The sequence below is a fragment of the Opisthocomus hoazin genome, chromosome 14 (assembly GCF_030867145.1).
Source record: "Opisthocomus hoazin isolate bOpiHoa1 chromosome 14, bOpiHoa1.hap1, whole genome shotgun sequence".
Lineage (NCBI taxonomy): Eukaryota > Metazoa > Chordata > Aves > Opisthocomiformes > Opisthocomidae > Opisthocomus > Opisthocomus hoazin.
In genome coordinates, this window is record NC_134427.1 from 3029136 (window position 1) to 3053770 (window position 24635).

A 24635-nucleotide genomic window follows, 5' to 3' on the forward strand; every position below is an offset into this window, starting at 1 on the left:
ATGGAGCAAACCTTGCTCGTTGTTTTGTGTTTTTTTTTTTTCTTGCTGCTCTCAGTATGAAAAATAATTCTACCTATGCTAATGGCACCCTCTTGTCCCTTTTAGAGGTTTTTTTCTCTTTTTTTTATTTATTTTCTTTTTAAACCAGAAATTATATCTAGGATTTACTGTGCAAGAAAGAAATCGCCTGCCAGGGGATAGAATTTTACAGGCCCAGGAGCATCATTTCTATGCTGTGTCTCACAATAACAGCACATATTTAACACAGTGAGAGCAGAGTATATGGCTGTGAAAACTGAAGCCTGATATGGTAGCTGTGGTAATGATTTAGTCTGGCAGGTTTGAGACCATCTCAGTTAGCGTCATGTGGATGAGATGCCTACAGGAATCAGAAGAGTTCTGGATACTTGCAGTGTCACGTATACAGAACAAGGCTACCCACCTACTCATTATCAGAAACTGCAACTCTTCCGCCCCTGCTTTCAACCACACTCACCGAATCATAATCGATGCGGTTCAAGTTTGTGTGTGTACGCACTTGCTCTTTTCTCCTCTGGAACTGTCTCTTTGATATCCCATCCCTTGGTGGCTGACTGGGAAGCCCGAAAGGGGCCATAGCTTCCTTCAGCAGCTTTCTAACGCGCTGCCACAGTGCGGCTCATGGGGCTCTGTGGCATCAGAGCTTCAGCCTGGCGAACAGATTGTGCAGGAGCTGGCGGCGGAGAGGGAATTGTGTGCGGCTGCCACGAGGTCAGCTGTGCTGCAGTAAACGAGGATGAGAGCCTTGAAGGTGATACTTTCAAGGGTTATTTCTAACCGCTCTTTTTCCCAATTTATAGTTGGTTATGGTGGTTTCACTTAAAAATGAAGGTCTTGGATTGGAGGCTAGCTTAAATTTAGAGCAGCGTAACATCTTTCTTTTCTACAGAGATATTGATTCACTGTCATTTTTGTAATATTTTTATCTTTCCCCTTTATTGTGTCTTGCAAAGTCTCAGCTAACCCACTAACTTGCATCAGCACTTTTACTGTGCTGAAAAATTTCCTTTAATCTCCTGATTATCTTTATGGACATATTTTATCTATGCTTTACTAGATTTTAAATTTTACACTGATATTGAGGTTGCCATTGGCTTGTTAATTAACAAACTTTAAGATAAAACAAAGAACTTGCTTTCTAGGTGGATTTCCTGAAATATGTTTACTGTTCAATTCTCTGTGTTTTCCAATTACTTCAGGAGATCGCCTCAGTTGACTACACTGCTAGTATCTGGCATACTTTCATCAAAATTCAGGCATTTACTCTCTGGTAAAAGTGTACTGGCTTTTATAGATTCGCTGGTCAAACTGTTTCCTTTCCTGCTTGGCTTTCTTGAAAGTAAACTGACAGGTTTATAGAGCTTTTATGCAATAATGAATTACTGGGAGAAACATTTTCTGCTTGTTTCCACAAGGATAAGCAAGGTTGGACTTAGAGATAAAAACACGAGGATCTGGTTTATCATCCTTGTGATGTGTTGAGTGTGCAATATCAAACTCTTTCTGAGGGGCAACCGAGCACTGCCTAGCTGCGAAAGGCATCCCAGTACATCCACTTAATCATCGTCTTGGCACGTGTAGAAGTCGAAAGGAAAATAGAGCAGGGGAGGCAATTCCTTCAGTGCTCTAATAAAAGGATAGTTGCAAATACTAAACACATGGTGTACTAATATCAAATACAACTTGCTTTTTAACTTTTAAACTTTTCCAAAACACAATAGCTGACTTTAGTGATGCTGTTGCTAACTGTATGGTATGTTTCTGGAAAAAAGATGGAGAATTCTTATCATCTGTGCTTAGACCAATGTAACTTCCCTTTCTTTCATTATTCAGTCTGAAACTGGATGCTTCCGAACCTCATTGACTGATTGTGATGCTTTAGGCGTGATATCTTTGCAGTGAGCTAGCTAAGGTAGCAAAGTGTTTCCATTCCTTGTAGGTTGCCCTCTAAGCTGGAGGCAGGGGGCTGGATTTCTTTTTCAGTGAACTTCGAGAGGGAGAATGTCTGGCAGAGAAGGCGTGGTCCCAAGTACCAGCTGTAAGTGGTCCAAACAACTTCACCAAGCGTTTGTTTGTATTTTGTTTGACTTCCATACAATCCCGTTTCATAAGCTTGTTATTAGTCAGTACACTGTGCAGTGCTTTATTCTCTGTTCTGAGGAAGAAGTTTAGGCAGAAAAATTAACACGTGATGTTCATGATCAGTCATCATCTCTAACATAAGCATACTTGAAATGAATAGCGGGCTATCAGTTCACACTCTGAAAGCTGATTTTGTTTAAATGCTGATTAAATTCTTTCATTCACACATCCTGTAGTGGCAGCAAGAAATCTGGGTTCAATTCAATCTGTTTGAGACTTTCTGTGTGAACTTGAGTGACTTATTTAACGTATATGAGCTGAGATATATTTGTGCTTGTTACCTGGCTCTAAGTGGGGAATTGTCTTGGTGATAAAAGGACAGAGACATGAATGAAGAAATGTGCATAAAGGGAAAAGGGACTTGTGTGTGTAAAACTTTACTTAGGTTCAAACTGCTCCCCCCTCCACCAGAATTAGAACAGTGGAAGAAAATCCATTAGGAACTGTTAAATGTGAAGACACTGTCACTGGCTGGAGTCTCTGAACCACCAACAGCTGTTACTACACGCCTGCTCTGTTCTTGGATTCCTCCCTACACGGTCACTGGAAATGTGGAGTACCGCGTCTTTGACCTGATTTGACTGTTCCCATATTACATTACATGTGGGACAGCTGCTCACCAACAATAGCAGGGGTCAGGAAGGAATTCTCTTGCAAAAACCTGTCACCAAGGCCAGATAGAATTTTATACCTGATTCACAGTGTAAGTGAAAAGGAAGTTCTGCTAAAGGTGAGTTATTGCAAATTAGTAGAGGGACTAACACAGATCTGAGTGAGATCCAGTGCAGCAGGACTGCTAAAGACCTGCTCTCAGAGGTAACAAGCACACGAAACGGTTGGTTAGCCCTGAACCATAGCAGGCAGGGGACAGGTGACTGACTCATCCTCACGTTTTGGAAATGGGAAAGACCTTGGCGCCCAGCATATGGGGGTTCTTTTTGCCTTCCCTTGCTTGGCTGAGTCAGACCAATGGGTTTGGGGACTGTAGCATTGTGTCAGTGACAGCAGAGGTTGTCGTGCTAACAGGACGGATGCATCCTGGATGTCCCATGCAAAGCAGCCTTTTGCTTAGCCCAACACCAGGCATCCATAACTATCCTATCCTTGCAGCCAGTTCCATTCAGAATGTTCACCGTTTTGTTCACGTAACTGACAACACACTGTTTCACTTAATTGCGTATGTTCTTCTTTCCCCTCAGAATTATGGTTTGGAGACTGAAAACCTGAGAACTCTGTCTCACAAGCTGAATGCCTCAGCCAAAAATCTTCAGAATTTTATAACGGGTAGAAGGAGGAGTGGCCATTATGATGGCAGGGCCTCCAGACGACTGCCAAATGATTTTCTTACCTCTGTAGTTGACCTGATTGGTGCTGCCAAGAACTTACTAGCCTGGCTGGACAGGTAATTTACTGTTCCTTGATCTTTTGTGCATGAGAATAGTTCTTTGGGTTGTTTTATATTTGTTCTTTCCTTTTCTCATATACTCTTTTATTCTATATTAAAATGGTAGTTCTGGAATTCTAGCTCTAAATTTTGGTTTGCAAATTTCTCAAATACTGGAGGCAAAATGTAGTACCCTCTTCTGTCAGGAGGGTGTTAAAGTTTTCTCTAGTTATTTTTTCAGATTCTATTGAGTCTGATAGTATTTTGCATGAAATGAATACTTTTGTGCTGTTTCAAGTTGACACCTCAGTGCTACAAGTGGTAACGTCACTGGTAATTTCAGAAAGAAGGGTAAGGAAGAAAAAATTGTGGAGCCTGAACTGTCCTTCAGCCATCAAAAAGACACAAAAAAACTGGAGTTGAGCAAATCAATTAAGAATATTCAAAATAAATTATAGTACTTCCTTAGTCTGAAAATTAAGTTTTCTTATTGGATTTTTTTATCGAGTAGGATTGATGTATTAAGTACAGTTGTGGTGTTGTTTAATGCCTAACAATCAACCACTGTGTTGTTGTTTTTTATTATTATTTATAAATTGAGAATTTGATTAAAAGTATCTCTCTGAACAAGTGTAGTTAAAATTTTGACTGTGGAAACACAGAAACCAAAATATAAAATAGCATCAGAGCATTTATGTTTTGTTTCTCTCCCTTTGGAGTTATAGCAATGGATAGCTTTATCTTGAATCTGAATGCTCTTGAATGTACAAATGGCACCTTTGAAATCACAGTAGAGCGAATTACCCTCCTTTCAAGGATTTGTATAATCCTGATGACATCTTCCTAACCTAATGCCTGCAGTCTTGTTCTCTCAGGCTATGACCTTGTCAGTTCTTATAAATTCCAATTGGGTCAGATTCAGCTAGAATTTGGAAAGCCTGGAGAAAATCCGAGTGTGCAGGAAGCTATTAGTGACTAAATAAGCATTACTTTGCTCTCTGAATTAAGGTGCTAACTGCTGCCGAAGAGTGACATCATACTAGAAATGCTGTCTTTTAATGAGCCATGCAAAGGAAATCTGGACTACTTACAATTATTTGGAAACTCGTATTTCCATTTCCCACAAGAATGATAACTTCTGATGTTCTGGCCAAAATCCAGTTTGTGTCTTTCCTGCATACATTGTTTCTTGTTTCAAAGGCATATTTTACAAAAGTTGTGTAACTTGCTGCTGGAGATTGCCCTGATGAGGTGTTTCACAGTTCTGTGGTGTAGAACCGATCTCTAGATTACATATATCTGCTTGTACTGTAAAGAGGGGTTGTAATCCTCAATGCTGTATAAACCTATCATTCCTGTGTCACAGGTCTCCATTTGTCAGCGTGACGGAATACTCACTGCTGAAAAACAACATTGTTCAACTGTGCCTGGAACTAACAACCATTGTGCAACAGGTAGGAGGGGTTATCTTCTGCTCCAAGTCCTCTTCATACTGTTGCTTAAAAATTGCAATAGTAAAAACATTGCTAAGCTTTTACTTCACCAGAAAATTTGTTTTAGCAGTACCTTTCTGTTCTTTGCATAGTCTCTTTTTTTGGGAGTGACAGGAAGAATTTTGGACTTTGGTTATCCTCGTATGCCTGGATAGATTGAAGGACAGTGTGAAGCTAAAAATAATCCACTTTGCCTTTGATCAGACAATTTCATGTTAGATTATCTACCACCATGCAAGTGTTAAACAAAAGAACAATGCCACAGTGGGCAACAGCTTAACTATTGCTAACAGTGTACTACAGATTAAAATATGTATGATCTAAAATCTTTCAGGGACAAGTTCTTACAATACGTAAATATATCCAGAATCTGTACTGTGGCTTCTGCACTTAAAGGAGAGCCAGGTACATGAAAGCTGTTTAGTGCTTAACATGAAATATTCATAACATTAAAAAAACCGAATATGGAACAAATAAGGGTAGTAGTATTATCATCACTGACATTCATTACATAATTGTAATATAGTACAGTCCACAAGTGCAGAAGATTAATTTCTCTGTTCTGTAGTGCTACATAGTATACATAAAAATAATAGTCTCTGACAGCATCTGCCCCAGAAGTAAGAGAAGAGGTGACACACAGGTACAGAACGACTGAGTGGAAATCAGTTTTACAAATATTTACAGCGAGCTTCTCCTCTTGTGAGCGGATAAAAATGTTGATGAGACAAAATAGTGTTATTGGCGTACATGGAGAGGTTAGAGAACAGGCAGGGCTGTCGGAATGAAGCAGAAGAGAAAGATGCGAGTACCGTGGGAGAGAAAGCAAGAAGAAAGCTTAACTAATGCTGTGGTTTTGTAAGCACATTAAACTGGCCCGGCTTCCCATGTACAGGGCTCCATTGCCTGCCTCTGGCCTACGCTGGCACAGTTTTCCATGTAAGCTCACAGTAGGCCAGTCATAGAACTCTTTCCTCTTCAATTTCATTTTAGTTCTTGGGGAAAAAACCCAAAGATCTAAGGCTGTTAAGTGTAAGTCTTTGTATTTCCTTAATTTATGATATTCAGCTTTGTTCCTTTAGAAATGTTGCCCTTTATGCACTTTTGCGATGCAGAAGATGATCTTTACTTGGTTTAAAAAAATCCTGTGTAAGCATTTAATTATTTATGTATCTTTATTAAACTTTCTCTTACAAGGTGTTTGTAGCACTAGGCTATTTTTGATTCACAGAGTAAGCAAAACAAACTTCTCTACAGTATAAAAAGTTCAGATTCTGATTCTACCCTTCAGCTGATACTGCACTTTGTTTGTATGAGTTTGATTTTTCCCTGTGGTCTAGATGAAAATAGTATGATTTTGAACTGCTGTCTCCATTTCTGTTGTTCATTTCACTGCTTTTGGCATATGAAATTCAGTTCTCTGCCAGCAATAGTTTGGTGGGTTTTTTTTTTTTTTTCTGTTTTTCAATTCTTCAGCTCCACTCCCAAAACTGTCTCCTTCTTTTGACAACTTAGAAACTATCTTTTAACATAAACTGCAAGACATTCCAACATGAAAAATGTTTAGTTAGTTCTTCAGGTCAGTTACAAATCAAGTTTTGTCTTTTCCTTATCTTATTGTCGAAACTGGGTTGTTTGATAGTCATCGATTAAGATATTTTTACAGTATATTAAACTTAGCATTAGAAAGTGTAGATAAAACAAAATCATCCATAGGGAGACGGTTTTGCTGTTACTAAATCTGAGGAAAGTTGATTTTAATGTGTGAAAGAAGAAACGTCTCACCTAAACCAGACTTGCACTCTTAACTGTAGGCTAAGATGTGAATTGAAAAGCATAACTAATAGAAACTTAGATCTCAGATCCTTTCAGATACTCCTTGTTTTATGAATGATATAAATTTTAGATATCTAATTTAGTCACTGTGAAAGCAGCAGTCAAGGCTATAAATTTGGCACATTAACTGAGGAGTGTCTTCAACCTGAAGATTTTTTTTTTGTGCAAAATTAACATACTTTGTGTGCATAACTTACAGCTGCCGCTCAAGGTGAACTCTCTTCTAAATAGGGGGCATTACTATGTGACCTTAGTTTAATATAGACACTGCTTATGAATGTTCTTGCTGGGGTGTACCGTATGCATCTGAGTGACATACTCTTACATCTAGTGAGGAGGTAGCTTTTTAGCTTTTAGGTCATATTCTTTCTCTATGTGAGTGTGAAGATGAGATATTCATTTGAAATTTAAACCAAACATGAACTGCAATGTTGGGTATTATTATTTACTTACCATCTAAATGCTACCATGAATACGCAGTCACTGGATTCTCTGTAAACAGCATCTGGTTATAAGAACATTGATCATTTTTTGTCTAGTTTTAGAGAAGTTTTATATCTGTCTATTTATGCTTGAGCAGGTACTTTATTTTACTCAGTTTTCTTATCCCTCACAATCTCACTGTCACTAAAAGAAGTAGGGAAAAAAAGAAAAGAATAGCATTAAGAAGAGAGCTGCAGAAACATTCTGATTTTGCAGTGCAACATCCCATCAAAATGCATTGATGACGAAGTGTGAAAAAAGCATCTTAGATCAGAGCATGGCAAATGTATGAGCTCTCTGTTGGCTTCATTTGAAGCATAGCTCTAACTTCAAGGTAGACTAAGCTCTCATTTTTGCTCTGAAAATGAATCCACTGGACTAACTTAACTGAATTGGATTTGGTTATGCTATAGTGTCAAGGCTACCCTGAGGGGAAAGACAACTGGAATAACTGGGGAAGAATAGATTTGGAATATTGTCCTTAAAATGTAGCCATTGGTTAATTTTTCTTTGAAAGAGCTCACTAGTTCTAGTAGAAGTTGGTTTTCTCATTACTTTTTTCCAGATTATGTCAAAGATGTTTAAACCTGTGATAAATGCTTTTAATACATGCATTAAAATGCATGAACAAACATTCTCTAAGCAAAAAGCTTGTTTGTGTCTTACCAAAGAACGTCAGCACAACTCAGGCTAATTTTTTCCAAACAAAATTTTGCTTGTTTTCCCCTTTACTAGTGTTCAGTTAAACTCATTGAGATAAATTCAGAGACCATATCACAGATTTTTACCCTGTGTTTAGTCAAATACTTTGTGTTTAGGATGAAGCACATGTTTTTTAAAGCTATCTAGTTCGTACTGCAATTAATAGAAAATGTTGCTTCTTAGTAGTTTCCTGTACATGGTCTGATTTCTAAATTAACCCTCTTTTGAGCAGGTGGTTGAATAGATAACCTCCAGAGGTCTCTTCCACCTGAATTATTCTGTGATTCAGCAACTGCTGTTAAAAACTCGGGTGTTATTTTCAGTTTGAACTTTGCAGACTTCAGCTTTCAGCCCCTCAATCTTATTTTGCTTGCATTTGCTAAAGAACACTTCGTTATCAAACATCTGTTCACTGTTTTCTAAACATAGAGTATGATCAAGTCTTTACCTTAATTAAACCAAGTAAAATAAGTTCCTTTAGTGTATTTACCAGTGTATATCTGCCAGAGCAATCCTTCTTTTAAATGTGTGTTTGATTTTATATATGCAAGCAATATATTTTAAAACACAATTTTGTCCTATCCATCATTCAAAGATTGCATTAGATCTTTACTGCAATGTTCTGTTGGGAAACGGCATTCGACTGGCAAACATGACAAGGTTTTAAGTTTTCTTCTAAGCTTCTCCTTTGTAGGGTCTCTGATTCTTTCCAGTAGTTGGCTTAACTCACACAGTTTTATTACACTGAGTTAATGAACTAAATATTTTACATGTACTAGTGTTTTTATATGTTAGTTAACTGTCCTCAAGACTTGTCATAAAACATTCTTTATGGTATCTGCAAATTTCAGTAGTATTTGCATTTTTTTTCCTTCGGAATTATAAACTAGAATCAGGAATATGGTGTGGGTGAGCACAAGTTCTACTGACCTTTTCTCTTTATGAATATTCAAAGAATGCTGGTTTACTTTATCAGAGTTATGAAGGTGTGCTGTACCTTTGCAAGGTAGGATGTTCTGGATAGTGCAGACACTGGCTTGTATGTAATACTGCTGCTGTGACTGGTTTTGCAATTCCTGTGTTTTAGCATTTTACAGAGGGGAATAGAATGCAGCTACTAATTTTTTTAAGAGTTTTTTAAACTCTAAGAAAAAACATTTTTAACATGTCATCTGGCTTATGGAGGATGCAGAAAGAGTATCACTACAACTGTTATTTATTTTCCAAGAAAAAAAGACCAAAATTCTATAAATGTTAGTCCTGGAAGTTGTTTTTTTTTTTTTTCTAATGAGATCCCTGGTGCATTGCTATGTATCGGAGAAAAATAAATCAGAAGAATATTGTGACCTACATATCTTAATATTTTAGTATAGTATTGCAAGTGCTTTTAACCTCTCAGTTAAACTAGCCTGATGTATTTAAAAAAAAAAGTCAATATGCATCTATTTTGGAAGGAATCCCAAAGCCATTAACATTTTTAATGCTAATGTAATCTTGAATGTGCAACATCAGTATAGCTAACATTAATTCTGCTCTACAAAACAGTAAAATTTCTGTTTTACTATACATAAGTCCTCTATTTTTTTGACCTAAAGTAATTAAGTTTGTTCAGAATGAAGCTCATATTGTATTTCTAGCACAGAAATTAAAGGAATAATTTTAAAAGGAGCATTAGCTCTGAAGTCAAGCTGTAAGCCCTGCTGCGATCATTTTGCTCTCTTGGTACTTGGAGGGTTAAAAGGAGATGGTGGATGTGCTGTTTGCAGTGTGTAAAACTTGTAGGAAAAACTGCCTTGGGCATTGCCAGCCAAACTGAGTAATTGAATTCTTTTTTTGTGCTGTAGAAAATAACAGTATGAATACAGGAGAAACATCAAAGGAATATTTGACCATGAAATGCTAATATAAATTCTTCTCTGGGTTCCTTGGCACTCAGAGTCTTCTGATTTTAGCTTTCTTATTCTGTAACAATATTCTTTAAACTGTATTCACTGGGAAATTAATTTCTCTACAAAAGTGCCAATCCTCCAAAAGAAACATGACCCTCAGAGTTGAGAGTGCGGCAGGTAGCTGCTCTCCGGGGCTGAGTGGCTCGGGCAGGCTGAAGCTCCTCTGCAGCAGCCCCCGACGGGCCGAGGTCCTCGAAGCAGCACCCAGAGGAGAAGGTTCCAGGGCTGGACATGGCCTCGGTGGACGGGGCGCAGCCGAGGATCTGAGCTGCCGGCCAAGAGGAGCAGAGACCTGCCATTTCCCTCGCACTGGCTGTGTAGCTGGTGTGCTGCTAGAGTAAATGGAGTGAGGAGGCTGGAATTGTTTCCTGGAAAGTTCAGAGTGATCAGCTGTTATTACTAACATGTTCAGATCCAGGAAAGAGGAAATCTGCAGAACTATGGGCAATCTTAAGTTACTTGAGGGGATCTTTTATCAGTAAGTCAAATTTTACTTGAAAAATTATTCAAGGAAAAAAGACAAATGAAAAAGACAGGGTTTTTTACGTGTCATATCCCCATCCTTAAAAATATGTCCTGAAATCCTTATCTTGCTTTCTAGAAAGCTTTTTTCCAATGTGACATAGCATTTGGAGAAGTATTTACCAATTTCCCAAAATAATTTTTCTCATATTGACCATTAATTCACTTAAATGTAAATAATCAGTGCCAGAGTAGCATTGTGAATGAGATTGCTATGATAACGAAGGCCCCTGGCGAGGCGAGGATCCCACCCTGCCTGGTCCTCGGCAGACTTGATGGCGGCCCCTTCGCTCCCTCCCTGGCAGGGCGCTGGGACTCCCGCCAGCCCCAGCCTCGGGCTGCCAGTCTCCCTGGACACAGGGAGATGCCGGGATACCTCAGACCTTGGCACAGAAAAGCAGCCCTTTGAGGACGGGTGTTCACAGTGCAGGAGTGCAGTGGGCTTGCCTGCCTCAGGCGAGCGGCGGAAGGTTCTGGAGCTCTGGGGCCAGGGGGAGAGGGAGCCTGGCCACGGGGGCTGCTGCCCTGGCCTCAGAGCTGACCGAGTTTTTGAGGAGTCTATTCTAATCTCACTCTGGCAAACCTGAGTTTTTTGTATTTTCCTTTTAATTTTATGTTTTAGCAGAGTGTGGTGTGAGAGGCCGTGTGGCGACTGGGAGCGCTGACTGGCGGGAGGAGGGCGGGGTGGAGCTGCCTCCCTGCGCTTCCGCCTGCTCCTGTGGGAAAGAAAGGGTTAAATACTGTCTTGCCGTGACTGGGTCTGGCGTTAGAGAGGACTCTACTGAGGGAACCTTCGAAACATTAAAAAGCAGTAGAGGCAGTAGATGTCTTCTAGGAATTTGTGTGCTTTGTTTCATGAAGAAAAAGTAATTTTCTAGCCACTGTAGTATCGCTAAATCAAAGGGTTAGAGGAGTAATGACTCTTAGGTTATGTAGTGATAAGATTTGTTGTACTTAAAATAACTAAATTAGGATGACAGCTGCTCTGGAAGTTACAAGTCTGAAGCAATTAAAGAGGTAGATGAGGAATATTGTTTTTCAGGCTTGCTTTAAATTGGTTAATAGCAATGTTGTGTGATGGAAAGCTGGGATGGAGTTGTTTTTTGGGAGGCCTTAAGGCAGGGAACCCTCAGCATGAGCAAGCCCGTGTCCTTCCCAATGCTATTTGGTATGTCTTGTGCCTTCCAAAGTCCAAAGCTCGAGCAGTTACGTGACTTCTCCCACGAGATGGGACCACTGTTGTTTCTTGTGCCTTGCGGAGGGTAGAGACAATCAGGGCCTTGAAGAAAAAGATGGAGTGAACCACGCTGACAGTGTGGATACACCACGTTTGACATCTTTAGCATTGTACTTGGTGTCAAAATATTACCTGTTTGCTGTTGCTTCCCGTGCTTTACAGTAACACAACCCGCCCAGTGGTAGGTATGACACAACTGTCTGCACACCGCGCAGCTCATAGCACAGCTAACGTTCTGCCTGATTTAAGGCTAGTCAATGTGTGTCTCACTCTGCACATCACTGAATTTCTGACATGCCAGATTAATCCTATTCAATTACTTTTTTCTCATTATTATGAGTCTGTCCCTTCTGCCTTACATTTATATTGTTGTTATTATTGAGCACGAGTTTCAGGACTGCCAAGGGAAGAATAGATCCCCGAGGTTAACCAGCCACAAGAGAAGTCAAGTTTCCTAAGACTGCAAAGTAACCTTTTGGATATGACAAAACTCAAGAGATCATTTGTCTTTACAGGTACATCTGTAAAGAGATAGTTATCAGCATAAAGCCTTCTTTTCTTTCTTAATAGGAAATTTTAAAAAAATGTGCATTAATTGGTTTTGTTTTATTTTACCACAGGATTGTACAGTGTATGAAACAGAAAATAAAATTCTTCATGTGGTAAGTAATCTAAGTGTTTTGCTTTGGTATTCTCTAATTCTACCCCAGCCACTTACATGATTTAAAAAAAAAAATAAATAAAGCTACCACAGGAAAATTAAGTTTCTTACTATTTGACACAACTTCTGATGAATTATATCAGTTGCTGAAAGTTAAAGTTTTCAAAAGTCAAATAGTTAAAAAGTTAAAATTTATTTTGAAGACCAGCAAGAGAGATACCAGGTTACGTGTTTTGTGACCCCCTGAAATGGACTTAGTGCATGTTAGTTGTGCCTCCTAGCAGGCAGTTTAATGACTGCCTCAGTACTCTAGATTTAACGCTCCAAAATGTTTTGGGTTTTTTTGCATCCATGTAAAGAAATGGAGAGGCTCTAACCAAACAATATTCATAAAATATTTTTTTCACCTAAGATACTGTTCCCAGTTTCTCTGAAGATTGGAGACTTATGGGAGATAGTGTCATTCGCGTAAGAACCATTCCTCCTAAGTCTTTTTACTCATTCCTAAATTGGAAGTCTTTCAAATTTAAGGCTTAAGAATCAGCTTTCTTCTGGCATTCACTAACTTATGCCTGTTAATTTTAGCTGGCAAGGTCAGATACTCCCTCTCACTCTCCCCTTTCACACAGTTCCCTGGAGTGATGCTCTCTGTTATGCCTACAGTTAATTACAAGCAGATAATTATTCTTAGATTGTTTTAGAAGTGTCACAGTACTCTTACTAGTGTAATACTCTTACTAGGATTGCTGGCACAGAATTCCAGCAGTGGATTCATCAGACCTAGCGCCTTATTAGCTTCACTGGTTGTCAGACTGAGCACTTTGTGCCTGCAGCACTCAAAAAATCTAGTGATGAAGGGGAATGGAAGAATCTTATACAAAGTTACTGATTAGATATTGGGCTTTAAGTTCAAACACTTTATATTTCCCTGGTACTGGCACCAAAAACTTGTACTGACTCTGAGATAGAGTTAAACCTACGCTTAAAGGGAAATCTCGAAGGATTTACAAGTTCAGATAAGATTTTGACAAGCTCTAACCAAGTGCCTGACTTACTGTTGTTTTGGGGTTTTTTTAAAGCCTTTCGCACATACTCTGCTTCCAGTGGGGATTAAAATTTGTCATAAAACATTGATGTGCTGTTAAATTCAGAAAGCATGCAGTCACTTTTAGAAAAAAGCTTACTATTGCAAACCTGAAAAGAGCTTCTAAAAGCACCTGAAACCTCCTGGGATTAGAAGTGTAGATATGCATACACACACATACATATATATACACACCTCTTAACCCGCTATTCTAACTGCACATCACTTCTAGAAGTACACCTTTAACAGGAATGTTACTTTTTTCTAGCGGTTTTGCATGGAAGCCTGAAAAGGTAGAAGCAAAGAGAGAAAAGTTTCAGTTTTTAAGCATTCCATAGGCTCAGCAGTGAAAGTGTGATGAACCTTAAAACCCTGTCCCAAGGCAGCAGAACTCATCTTTGCCTGAGCAAAATCACCTGAAACTACCTGGAGCGGAGCATCCATGCTCTGAGAGTCAACCTGTTTGTCACTGTGACTTTGGGTGAAGTGAGAATCACCGTCTTTCTCACAGCATCCTGAAAAAAAAAAGAAAAAACTTCAAAGATACTGAATTCAAGAATAAGCTTTGTAAATAGTTCATTTGTTTTGTGGTCTTTTTATTTCTAGAAAATAAAAAATTAAATTAAAAAAGATACTCGAGAAAAATAATTGTGATGCTCTAAAGTAAAATTTTACATTTGTAAGAGAATCTAGAGCTCTTAAACACCACATGACATTTTGTTTTATTTCTGAAAGTTATTAGTAAAGATGTAAGTATCTAAGACAGATTTGTAAAATGATGATTTGTGATTGACTTTCTTCACTGGTTACTGGAGAGATTCGCTGAGGCGTAGATTTGTGTGGAAGAGCTCCACACTAGGGCGGCGTGTGCTCAGATGATGTGTTGCCATTCCTTCACCAGTCATGTGACCAGACTGTGACTACTCTGCACTCAGGTATTACGGGAAAAGATAAACTAAAAGGAGTGATCTTCAGGATCCCTTAAACTGCATGTCTGAGAGTCACGTTGCTTTTTTTTTTATTTCTATTCAGCTAAATGGTTATCAGGACTGTGTCAGTTCTTTAGACTCATATAGTATACCTGTGATAATTACAAATTACCACTTGCCAGTTGTTCTTTCTCTTGGCAATAAATACAGATTATTAACTTACAGTCATTGTACGGATTCAGCAGTGGCTGCCATGCTAAAAATATTTTTTGTGATGAATAATTTTGTATGACTTATTCAAGACTTAGTGGTTTCCTAGAGATTCTGTTCTTGTCACGGCCCATTGAGAGAAATGTAATAATGGTTTTAGGTCTTGGACGGCCCGTGAAGAATCACAGAATCACAGAATAGTAGGGGTTGGAAGGGACCTCATTTTTGTTTGAGATGTTCTTAAGTGCAGTAGTGTTGCGCCATCTGGAGAGCGTGCACTTTGCTTCTCTGTGGTTTTGGAATTCGTACACAAGACTTTGGTCCCTTCTTTTTTTTATGCCAAAAATACTTTAGCATATGTTAATGTATGACCTCATATTGACAGTACCAGATCAAACGTTACTTCCTGACCCTGTGATATTATTCAGAAATTCTTCTCAGTTGCTCTGATTTATACTGTCTCAGCCTTTGCGTCATTTACAGCTGGTGTCAGGCTGCTCTTATATCTGCTGAACTGCTTTTAGAGCTAACTGATATTTTGAAGTATTCCAATATAATTTTGTTGAATATATTCCTGTGCTAAAATCTTACATGGATTTTCATTAACTTTCTGAATCATGGGGATTCTTAAAGATTCATAAGAGTAAATTTGATTGAAAACTTGTTTGTTGTTTATTTCATTCCAAAGTTTATTTACTGATCAAGTATTTGCGTGTGACAACTGTAAAGTTAAAACACTACATCAGAAAGTGTTGTCTCTGGGATTTAGTCTACATCTAATCTGCACATATGATCTGAAATGCCAAGGCATAAGAGAGGGCCTCAGTTCAGAATCATAGTAATATTTTGATATGACAGTATTTCAAAAGCTGGATGAAAGCATATACTCACAGATAGGGTCAGCCATCAGTTCGTATGTAGAACCGAAGTGCAGTACATTTTTTGAGCAAGGCAGTTTCTATATCTCAGGTGGGAGAAGACAGGATGTCAAGTTTTGTTTAGGGGTTCTGGCCCAAAGCTGAAACTGCTAGAAATGTTTCTGTTCATGGTGACCTTTAGATGCAGTCATGCATAGCTGAATGTAATACTTCGTGTCTTGCAGCTGATACAAAACACAAATGCCACATCCAGCACTTGGATTTCCAGATGAGTAACTATACAGTGAATGGAAATACAGTCTATAAATGCAATCAGTTAATTTATTCATTGTGACAGCTTTATTTGTTTAACTTCTATGTATAGAGTCAAATGAGATATTAGAAATCCTCATGCTTTTGCAAATGCCTGAAATAAAACTTCCCTTAAGGGATTTCACTAGAATTTGCTATAATTAGGGAAAATGAGAGTACAGTCCCTGAAGGAAAATAGATTCATACAGCACAACTTTGACCGGAAGACCATTCTGAAATTCATCTAAATGAACGCTTTCAGATTAGGTTCGAATACTTTTAGGCATAGTCTCTTTGAAGGAATGCTTTAAGCAACACATGTAAATTTGGGAGTAGATCTTTACACACGAAGATTCTTTGCGAGTACAGGTCAGCTCCTTTCTGATCCATGGACTTAGTTTGCTTTCATGGATAGGTTTAATCTGTCAGCGTCACTGTTACCGTCTGTGCTATGGGCTTCTTACTTTGAAGGCGTTTGTGTGGATTTGCGTGAAGATTTTGAGATCTTTAGCTGGAAGGCAGGATAACATTAAATTATGGTATAGCTGTAGTGATCTAGAATATCAGTTTAAGGATGTTTTCAAAGATGCATAAGAATTTTACTTCAGGAAATGGATTAACTAAGGCACTTTTCTGCCAGTATAATTTTTAACAAAGGAAATATTTTCTAAGTTGTATAATGCAAAATTCGCGTAATTGTCACTGTTGGTAGGGTTGCTTTCATTATTTGGTAGCCAAAATAGGTTATTTTACTGAGCTATCATTTAATGTATAATGATACACTGTAATGACAGAGAAGATGAAGTTCATCAGGTTTGTTTTGGTTGGTTTTTTTACGTCCATATAGTTGAGTGGAGAAGATAGTTTAGATATACGGATGTTCTCAGTGCACAGTAAAATCTGTGGATCAGAAGAACTGTACATGCATGTACATTTTCTTGACATTTATGGATATTTTCTGTTCCCTTAACCTCTTGTCTTGACTTTCATATACATGTAGTCTTTACAATGCTAAGAAATAGTTACCTGTTTATTCCCAGTTAGTTTTCAGAATAAGAACTTCTTCACTAGTAGTTTCAGTTTAATATGAGGAATTATATTGATTTGTTTTTCTTCGTAGTGTAAAACCTTGTCTGGGATATGTGACCACATCATTTCGCTCTCATCTGATTCTCTGGTGTCACAGTCAGCACATCTTGAGGTAGTTCATCTCACCAGCATTATGCCCAGTGAGGGTTTGGTAAGTAGCAAAGCAGCTAAAAGTTTAACTGTTTAGAATACAGAATACAAGCCTCAGTTCTTCAGGATGATTTATTTTTTTAATTTGTCAAGAAATCAAAATGTATTTTCATGCAGTGTCCTACATTTTGGTAAGTCGAATCAGATTTCCAGAGTGGTTTAATTTACATTTATATAAATAAAGGGGTTGTAATATTTTTTTTTTTTAAAGTTAAAACCTGTTTTACCTAGGGCTTCATGTGCAACTGGCAACTACATCAGCTAAAGAGAAGTTATAGTCCTTTGATAGCCATAGTGCAGTTTTCGGAATGTACCAAAGTAATCCCCAACTACATACATATACAAATAAAATTAACTAAATATCATTAATTAGTTGATTAGTGGAAGGTAAGTTTCTTGGACTTGCATAAAAATAGTTATATGCCTCCCTGATGATTCAGCTCAAATAAAACTTTCAGAAGTATCATCCTAGAAAAAAAATAAATCTCTTACATTCATAACTGTTGTTCACTGAGCAGACTAGTTAGGAGTCTTCTGAACGTCCCAGCTGGTCTGCATTAGTAATGGGTCACACCATGAAAATTTTCTGCAGAGGTGGTAGTTTAGTAATTACTTGGCTACCACTTCTGAGTATTAATGTACTGTAGCATTTCTTGGACAAGGGATTTTTGTGTTGTTTGAGGAGTCAGTGGGTAAAAATTTCTGTCTCCTCTTCATAGTCCCCTGCTTTACACCCATTCTGATATTGGTAGGCTATAGGAGGACAGGGATTGTGCTTGACTACCTGAGATCCTCTGAAAGGTAGAGCGTAAGGTAGCACTGCAGGCACTGGGATGTTCTTGCACATTCTGCTCAAAAGATAGGCTACTTCTCCCAGTATGATCTCAGACTGGCTAAAGCTGCTTTCTCGGGATTTTTTAAATTATATTTTTTTTCCTATGAGAGGAGGTATCCAGGAATGTTGGAGGAGGAATCCAGGAAGCAGTTGGAGGAGGGAAAAAAGGGGAAGTGTGTAGAGAAATTGGTAGCCATGAGGCATAACTGCAGAAAATTCCAGAACTGACAAATTAATATACGTTTGAGTGTCACTATACATGTTGTGGCAAGTTTTTTGTTTGTAATTCAGCGTGATTTACAGATTTCTTTTAAATTTCTGTTAGTTGAGATGTTTTGTATTATTCGAGTATTTTCCTCTTTGTTCTGATATTGAAGAGTAAGGAACATCGTATGCAAATCCTGTGAAAGTTACAAGACAATAATTATGTTGAGGCATGCATATTAATCTGAGAATGATGTATTTTAATAACATGAGAGGGTTTTGTGACTACATAAGTTTACTTTATTCTTAGACTGATTTAGTCAACAAAGAACATTACAACAGCATAAAGCACATTTAATTTTAATTCTGTGGCATCACAGATGCTTAGCCCAGTATGTAATCCTGAAGACAGATACAATTTGCTTGCTGCGCAGCTGCATCCCAACAGCCAAATGTGTTCCCTCTGTGGCCCACTTTCCCCTCTTGGTCTTGTTTCTGGGTTAGTGTGGGGATATCCAGGAAATACCAGGTCAGTAGCATTTACAGCTTGTTAGTGTATATATGCTGTAAATCAGTCAGTGCTTTTGACTTGCATTAGGACTACTACATCCTGCATGCTAGCAGTCTTGATCTCTGTATAGCTTTTTTTTCTGTCCAGAAATGTAATGTATTTCTGCTGGTCTCCTTAGAGGACGGTTCACTGTCAGTGCTGAAGAGAACGTGAACACAGATAGGATGTATTTTCCTCAGAGATGATGTAGCATACCAAACAGGGCTTGGTATTGCTCGTGTTTCCCAGTCAGTGATAGCTCTGGATCTAGGACAGGGGTGTAGGCTGGTGGAGGACCGAAAGAATATAGCCTGCTTCAAAAAGGTGATGTCCTATAGTGAGCTGAGAATGTGATGGTGTGCGATGTTAGGCAGGTGTGTGCCAGGAGTTCTTGGCTACGAACGGAACACTTTCTAAGCAGCCTATTAAAAAGTGTCAGAGTACAATTTAAACATTTAAGGCATGAGCGACCGAGATGAGAGTTGTTGGCTATATTGTTGTGGCCTGTCATGTGGTCCACATTTTCCTCCAGGACCACAAGAGGGACTGCCCTCTTTTCTAATAGAACAACAAGCAGACAGGGCCTGTGCTGTAATAATGCTGTCCACTGGACTCTGTCACTGAGTGGAAGAAGCATGTAGTTCTCTATCTGCAACACAGCCAGAAGTTTATAGCCAACAAAAACCGCAGTAAGTGGGCACTGCTGACAGAGGACACGAGACAAATACTGCAATCAAAATTGTCCGTCAATTTTTTCTTTCTTTTTTTTTTTTTCCCCAGATGAAGTGAAATCACAGTGAATGACTTGAGTTTTCTGTGCCTAATTGTGAAGGCGCTAGAACACGTTAGGTTGGAAAGTTCATTATAATCAATTTTGCTGACACTGTGTTCTGTTTGGAAAAAAATGTGAAAAAGGACTATAAATGGGAATAAAAGAAAGATCATGTGAAAAGGAAAAGAAAACATTAATCAGAATCAAATATAGAACAGAGTAATGAATTACAAATGGCTTTCTCATGATTGTATAGCAGTTTTTTTCCACAGGATCTCTGCTCCATTCAAGAGAAAAATGAGTGCTATTCACTGAATGGAAAGTATTCAGAGTTCCATTTTTATCCTTATCATTCAGTGTAAGGGCTGAGGTCTTATTTACCACACTTCAGCTTAGCTCTGCATTCCCTTGAGTTAGTAATTTCATCATGAGATTTTTTATTATATGGCCTTACTGAGTGCTTCACAGACGCTAATTAATTCATCCTCACAACACTTGTGAAAATGATATTGCAATTTTAGTTTTATAGATAGTAATCTAATGCACAGAGCAATCTGTGTCAAAATCACCAAAAATCTATTTTTCAGGAGAAGCTTACCATATAATTTTTCAGAACACTTGTTACTTATATAGCAGAAGTTTAAAATAGTCTCTCTTGGTTTTAAGTGTGGCTAAGGTTTTCAGAGCTACTCGGAACTCTAGCTTCAGCTTTGCACAGAGTTGGCATCTAGAAAATGAACACAATTATTTGCCATTGGTGAAAAATATGTTGTAAATTACTAACTCAGATTTATAGAAGAATTCAGGTGTCTGGAATGATACTCAGTTGACTTAATTAAGAGTCTTTCTCTATTTTCAGAACTGCATTTGCAAAGCTGATTTTATTATATGTCTTCTAATTTCTTCAACAAATGAGCCAGAAATCCTGTAGACATCGCATAAGCTTACACGTAAACTGAATTAATTTCCAGGTCCAAGTCCATACAGTTAGTACATGGAGTCAGAACTCCTGCGGGGCTGAGTCTATGTGTTTAATTGTTTAAATAAATTCTGGATCATAAAGCATTTTCACAAAGGGACTGTATGTCATTTGAATGTGTACTTTCAGTTCCAGCATTTTCTAACTTTCTGTCCATGCTTTTGTGAGCTTAATAGTAGTCTTTTTCTTTTATTTCCTCTCTAAAATACCTTCTTTTTCAGTTTGCTTTATTGAAAACTAGTCTTTTCTCAAGCACTCCTCAGAACACGCTCTCTGCTGGTAGTTCCATGTCAGTTTGCTGGACAAAAGAATTTGCATTGGAAAGCACACACTTTAGGTTCCGTTCCAAGTTCTGATGATTGTGTTTGCATCCTGATCTCTGCAGGCATTTGCTGGCTTCCAGAAACACTCTGCGTTTTTGCCTCTATCTCCATTCTTCCCAAGCTGTAACAGTTGTATGTACCAGTCCAATTGCTTCCTCCTTTTCCCTGTTTTGGCACTGAATTTTCAGTGGCAAATACTACAACACCTTCCATATATTTTCCATTTCCAGTACAAGGCAAGATTTTTCTGGAAAATGAGATATTTGAAAAATCTGCTCCCGTGGAATTTATTATGTTTCAAAGTCCTTAGACCCAGTTCTGCATTTAGGAGTCCCAGCAGCTCCTATGTTTGCTACTAAGTCCTTGAGGGTGAGGGTAGGTGAAAAGCCGTGTGAACCTTACTATTAATTAGCTCAGACTAAGTCCAGAGCCAGCTTTGGAGGAGTTTTGCTGTCACATAAACAAAGGCAGGCTAAGAGAACCAGTGTTTTAAGTGAGGTGATAGATATGGAGACTGTCCATAAGGCATGAGCATGGAGGGTTTTTTGAAGTTTGGGGTGTTTTTCTCCTCCTACTACTTTTGGATGATCACAGATTGTCATTAGTGGAAGATTTTTTTTTTGTATTAGAGACAGTATTCATTTGGCCTGAATTTTTTTTTCTCTTCTGAACTTGATGTCCTGTACATATGTTTACAGATACTTCTGCGTGACATGCAATTTTAATCTTCTTTGACATGAATGATTACTCTTAAGAAGGAGATTCTAAACAGTCAGGCTGCTGGATTTTTATTGGTATCTTCTGATGTCTGTGGCATGTTTTGTTTCTGGAAGATGCCATATCACTTTTATTCCTCTTTCTTCCACCTTTTTTTTTTGGTGGTTGTTTTCTCTTGTGTCTGAGCTTCCTACTGCTGATAGAAGCAGTGTAATCTGTCATACTTTCATTAAGATATATAACGCTTGCATCCACAGCTTTGTTAATTTTTCTGCAGAGGGAATATTTCCTGTTTCATTTAAGAATTTAAGGGAAGCAAAGATTGTGGGAATAAACGTTTTTATAAGACCAGCTGTGTATCATGGGAGGAAAGAAAAACCCAACAGACAAACTGTCAGATGCAAAGATCCTTCTTTATTAAGGATTATTCATCTGTCTAATGTACAGCTACCCTTTCAAATAGTACTTCTCTTTATGTGGAATTTGTAATTTAAGGTGTTGAAGCCAATCTTTTCCATTTTTACAAGAAAGGAATTGCCAGAGAATGCGAGAAGAAAACGTAGAATGTGAAAGGAACTTTTTTGTGGAAATAATAGGCCTGGCTGTCCTAAAACTGTTAGGGTGTTAATCTAACTGTTTCAGACTATTTTTAAAGGCTTACAGAAACCTGACAAAGTTCCATCATGCTTTGACATATAAAGGTTCTCATACTGTAATTTTTTTGTTGTCTGTGGGTTTCTATTTAGGTAGGATTTAGTAAAAGGATTATAAGAAAGAACGATAAACACTCACAGAATGAATGAGAATACTGAACTCTTGCCCAGAGATAAGGAGTATAGTCTGTCATTCTTCTGTGCTCTGAGATTATTGGTGGGATTCAAGAAGAAACTAGAATGAGAATATTCTTGAAGAAAAAAAAAAAAAGAGAGAAATCATTTTGAAAAAGGACTCTGTGAAATTCTGCTTGGAAGGGCAGAAAATAGACCAATAAGAGGACAGAAGATTGGGAATTGAGGAGGGTATGATTGAGTAAATTGGGTAGAAAGAACAGAATAGGATTCGATAGTGAAGTGTATGGTAGGAAAACCCTGGAACTGGTTAGACAAGGAGAATGGATCTTCATGAGCCAGAAGGGAAGACAGCCGGGTGGAGAGGGCAATAACTGAGTGGAAGGAAAGAGGTAGGAGAAACCTCTACAGCAGGACTCAGTTGCGTAGATGTAGATGTCTGGTACCATTTTAGATTCCCATCTTTCAGTTGCCACTCCAGAAGGTTCTCTGTCATATCTGCCAAATCTATGCATGTTCTTGATTACTTTCAAGTGACTGAATATTCTCTGGATATCACTGTTTAAGCAGACGAGTTCCATCCCTTCTCTCTGGATGCAGATTCTGGGACTGGACACGTGGAGGAAAAAGCTTGTGGGAAGACTGGGTTTTGAGTACTGAGCGCAGAAGCAGAGACTAGAGCTGATGGGCAGCGAGGGAAGAAGCTTGTGTTATGGTGACTGAATAGGCAGCAGAACTTATTTGAGAGGGACAGCCATTGGTGTTGAAGGGGAAGGACCAGAAGACAGAGGGAGGCAAGGACAACGGGGGGGGGGGGTGCGGGGGGGGGGGGGGTATGTGGAATGGGGAACCACTTCCCACTGAAAGTCTCCAATTCAGAGCCTAGGATGGATTCCAGGATTTAGAAGTTTCCTCATTCATGTCCTTTTTGTCTGTGAAACCCACTGACAAAATATTCTTCTTACGTAGTCTTAGCCTGATTTTTTTTGCTATTTTACTTTGATAGCTCATATGAGTGAAATCTATGAAATAGTTTACAAGCAGTTTGTGTAAAGAGTTATATGAGAATAATTAGCTTACAAGAGTATATCTTCATTTCCATCAGATTTTATAACAGAGGTTAACAGGATCAAAATAGCGGATGTGTGGGTCCTCTCAGTAAATTAGTTTACGAATTAATTAAAGATTAGGCTTATATAAAAGTACTGAAGAATATGACTCCCTTGAATATGCTGAATCAGTATGACTACTTTAAGTCACATGTAAAATAGAAAATAATTGTAAGCCGGATAGGTATTTCTAACAGTTTCAGAAATGTTAGCTGTTGTCACAACAGGACCTACTTGTTATTCTCATCTGGGCTGGGGAAAAAACAGGCTAGCTGCTTCATTTCTTCAACTGCTGTATTAAATCAGTATTTGCCTGGAACTTATGTTATCTAACAGTAAATTTTTCAGAATGTATTTCCATTTTTTTAGGCTTCTCAGCCACAAAAAATGTTGATATTAGTGGAAATGGAATGAAACAATAAACAAAAATATAGCCAATAGCGCATTAAATTGAAAGGAAGGTCCAGCTCTATTGTCTAATTCAGACTGTGAATACTTGCGTGCTTTTTCCATGTTCACAGAATCAGCAGCTCTCTAAATGACTAAGTTTTGCAATTTTGGACATTTCCTTGTAAGTCAGAGTAGATGATTTTCGTTTTTCACTGGAAGTTTGATGAAAGTAATCCTCTTAAAGCCTTTCACTTATATCAATAGCTGCTTTGTGTACTTATACGAGCAATTTAAACTTTTGAGGGGTTCTGCTAACCTTTGCCAGTATTTCTTAAAATATGCCTGGAGATTCTAGTCTTTCTCTTTACAAACGCTGATTTTAAAAAGGAAAATGAGGATGGAAGTGAGGGTGAAGCACACCAGTCACTAAAGTAGGGTTGACACAGATTGTCCTTTAGAAACAATATTTTTCTGATTGTCCATATCTTTTCATGTTGAAGGATAAACTGTCCTCTAAGAATCTTCCTACCACAGAAAGCAATCGAGAGCCGGACTGAACTGCACACAGTGTTACACACTGCATTATCTGTTGTGAAAGGAAAGCGAAGTGCTGACAGTCAGCATATCAAGGACAGGGTTTTTCATATTTAGGGAAAAATGTTTACAGGGTTGGAAAGAGTGATTTGAAGCAGGGAACTAGCGGTTCTAGTCTGGCCTCTAGAACAGATGACATAGACTGAATACAGAAATTTTCAGAATTGGTGCATGCTTTTCAGGAGGTTCTTTTTAAGAATACTTTAAATTTTGTTTTGAGTGTTATACTCAAAACTTACTCCCGCGTGGAAAAATATTTTTGGAGCTATTTTATGTATGATAGATATGTAAAATA

The 24635-nt window shown here is 38.3% G+C and overlaps 1 protein-coding gene across 1 annotated transcript in view; it reads left to right on the plus strand.

The window, feature by feature from the left end:
• Window positions 1-24635, plus strand: part of LOC142363111 (connector enhancer of kinase suppressor of ras 2-like) — a 212282-nt gene that overhangs the window by 92001 nt on the left and 95646 nt on the right. The window contains exons 3-6 of the mRNA XM_075435506.1: window positions 3381-3583; window positions 4932-5019; window positions 12408-12449; window positions 16961-17080. Coding sequence (XP_075291621.1) covers window positions 3381-3583; window positions 4932-5019; window positions 12408-12449; window positions 16961-17080 — 453 coding nt within the window. The remainder of the gene's footprint in view (window positions 1-3380; window positions 3584-4931; window positions 5020-12407; window positions 12450-16960; window positions 17081-24635) is intronic.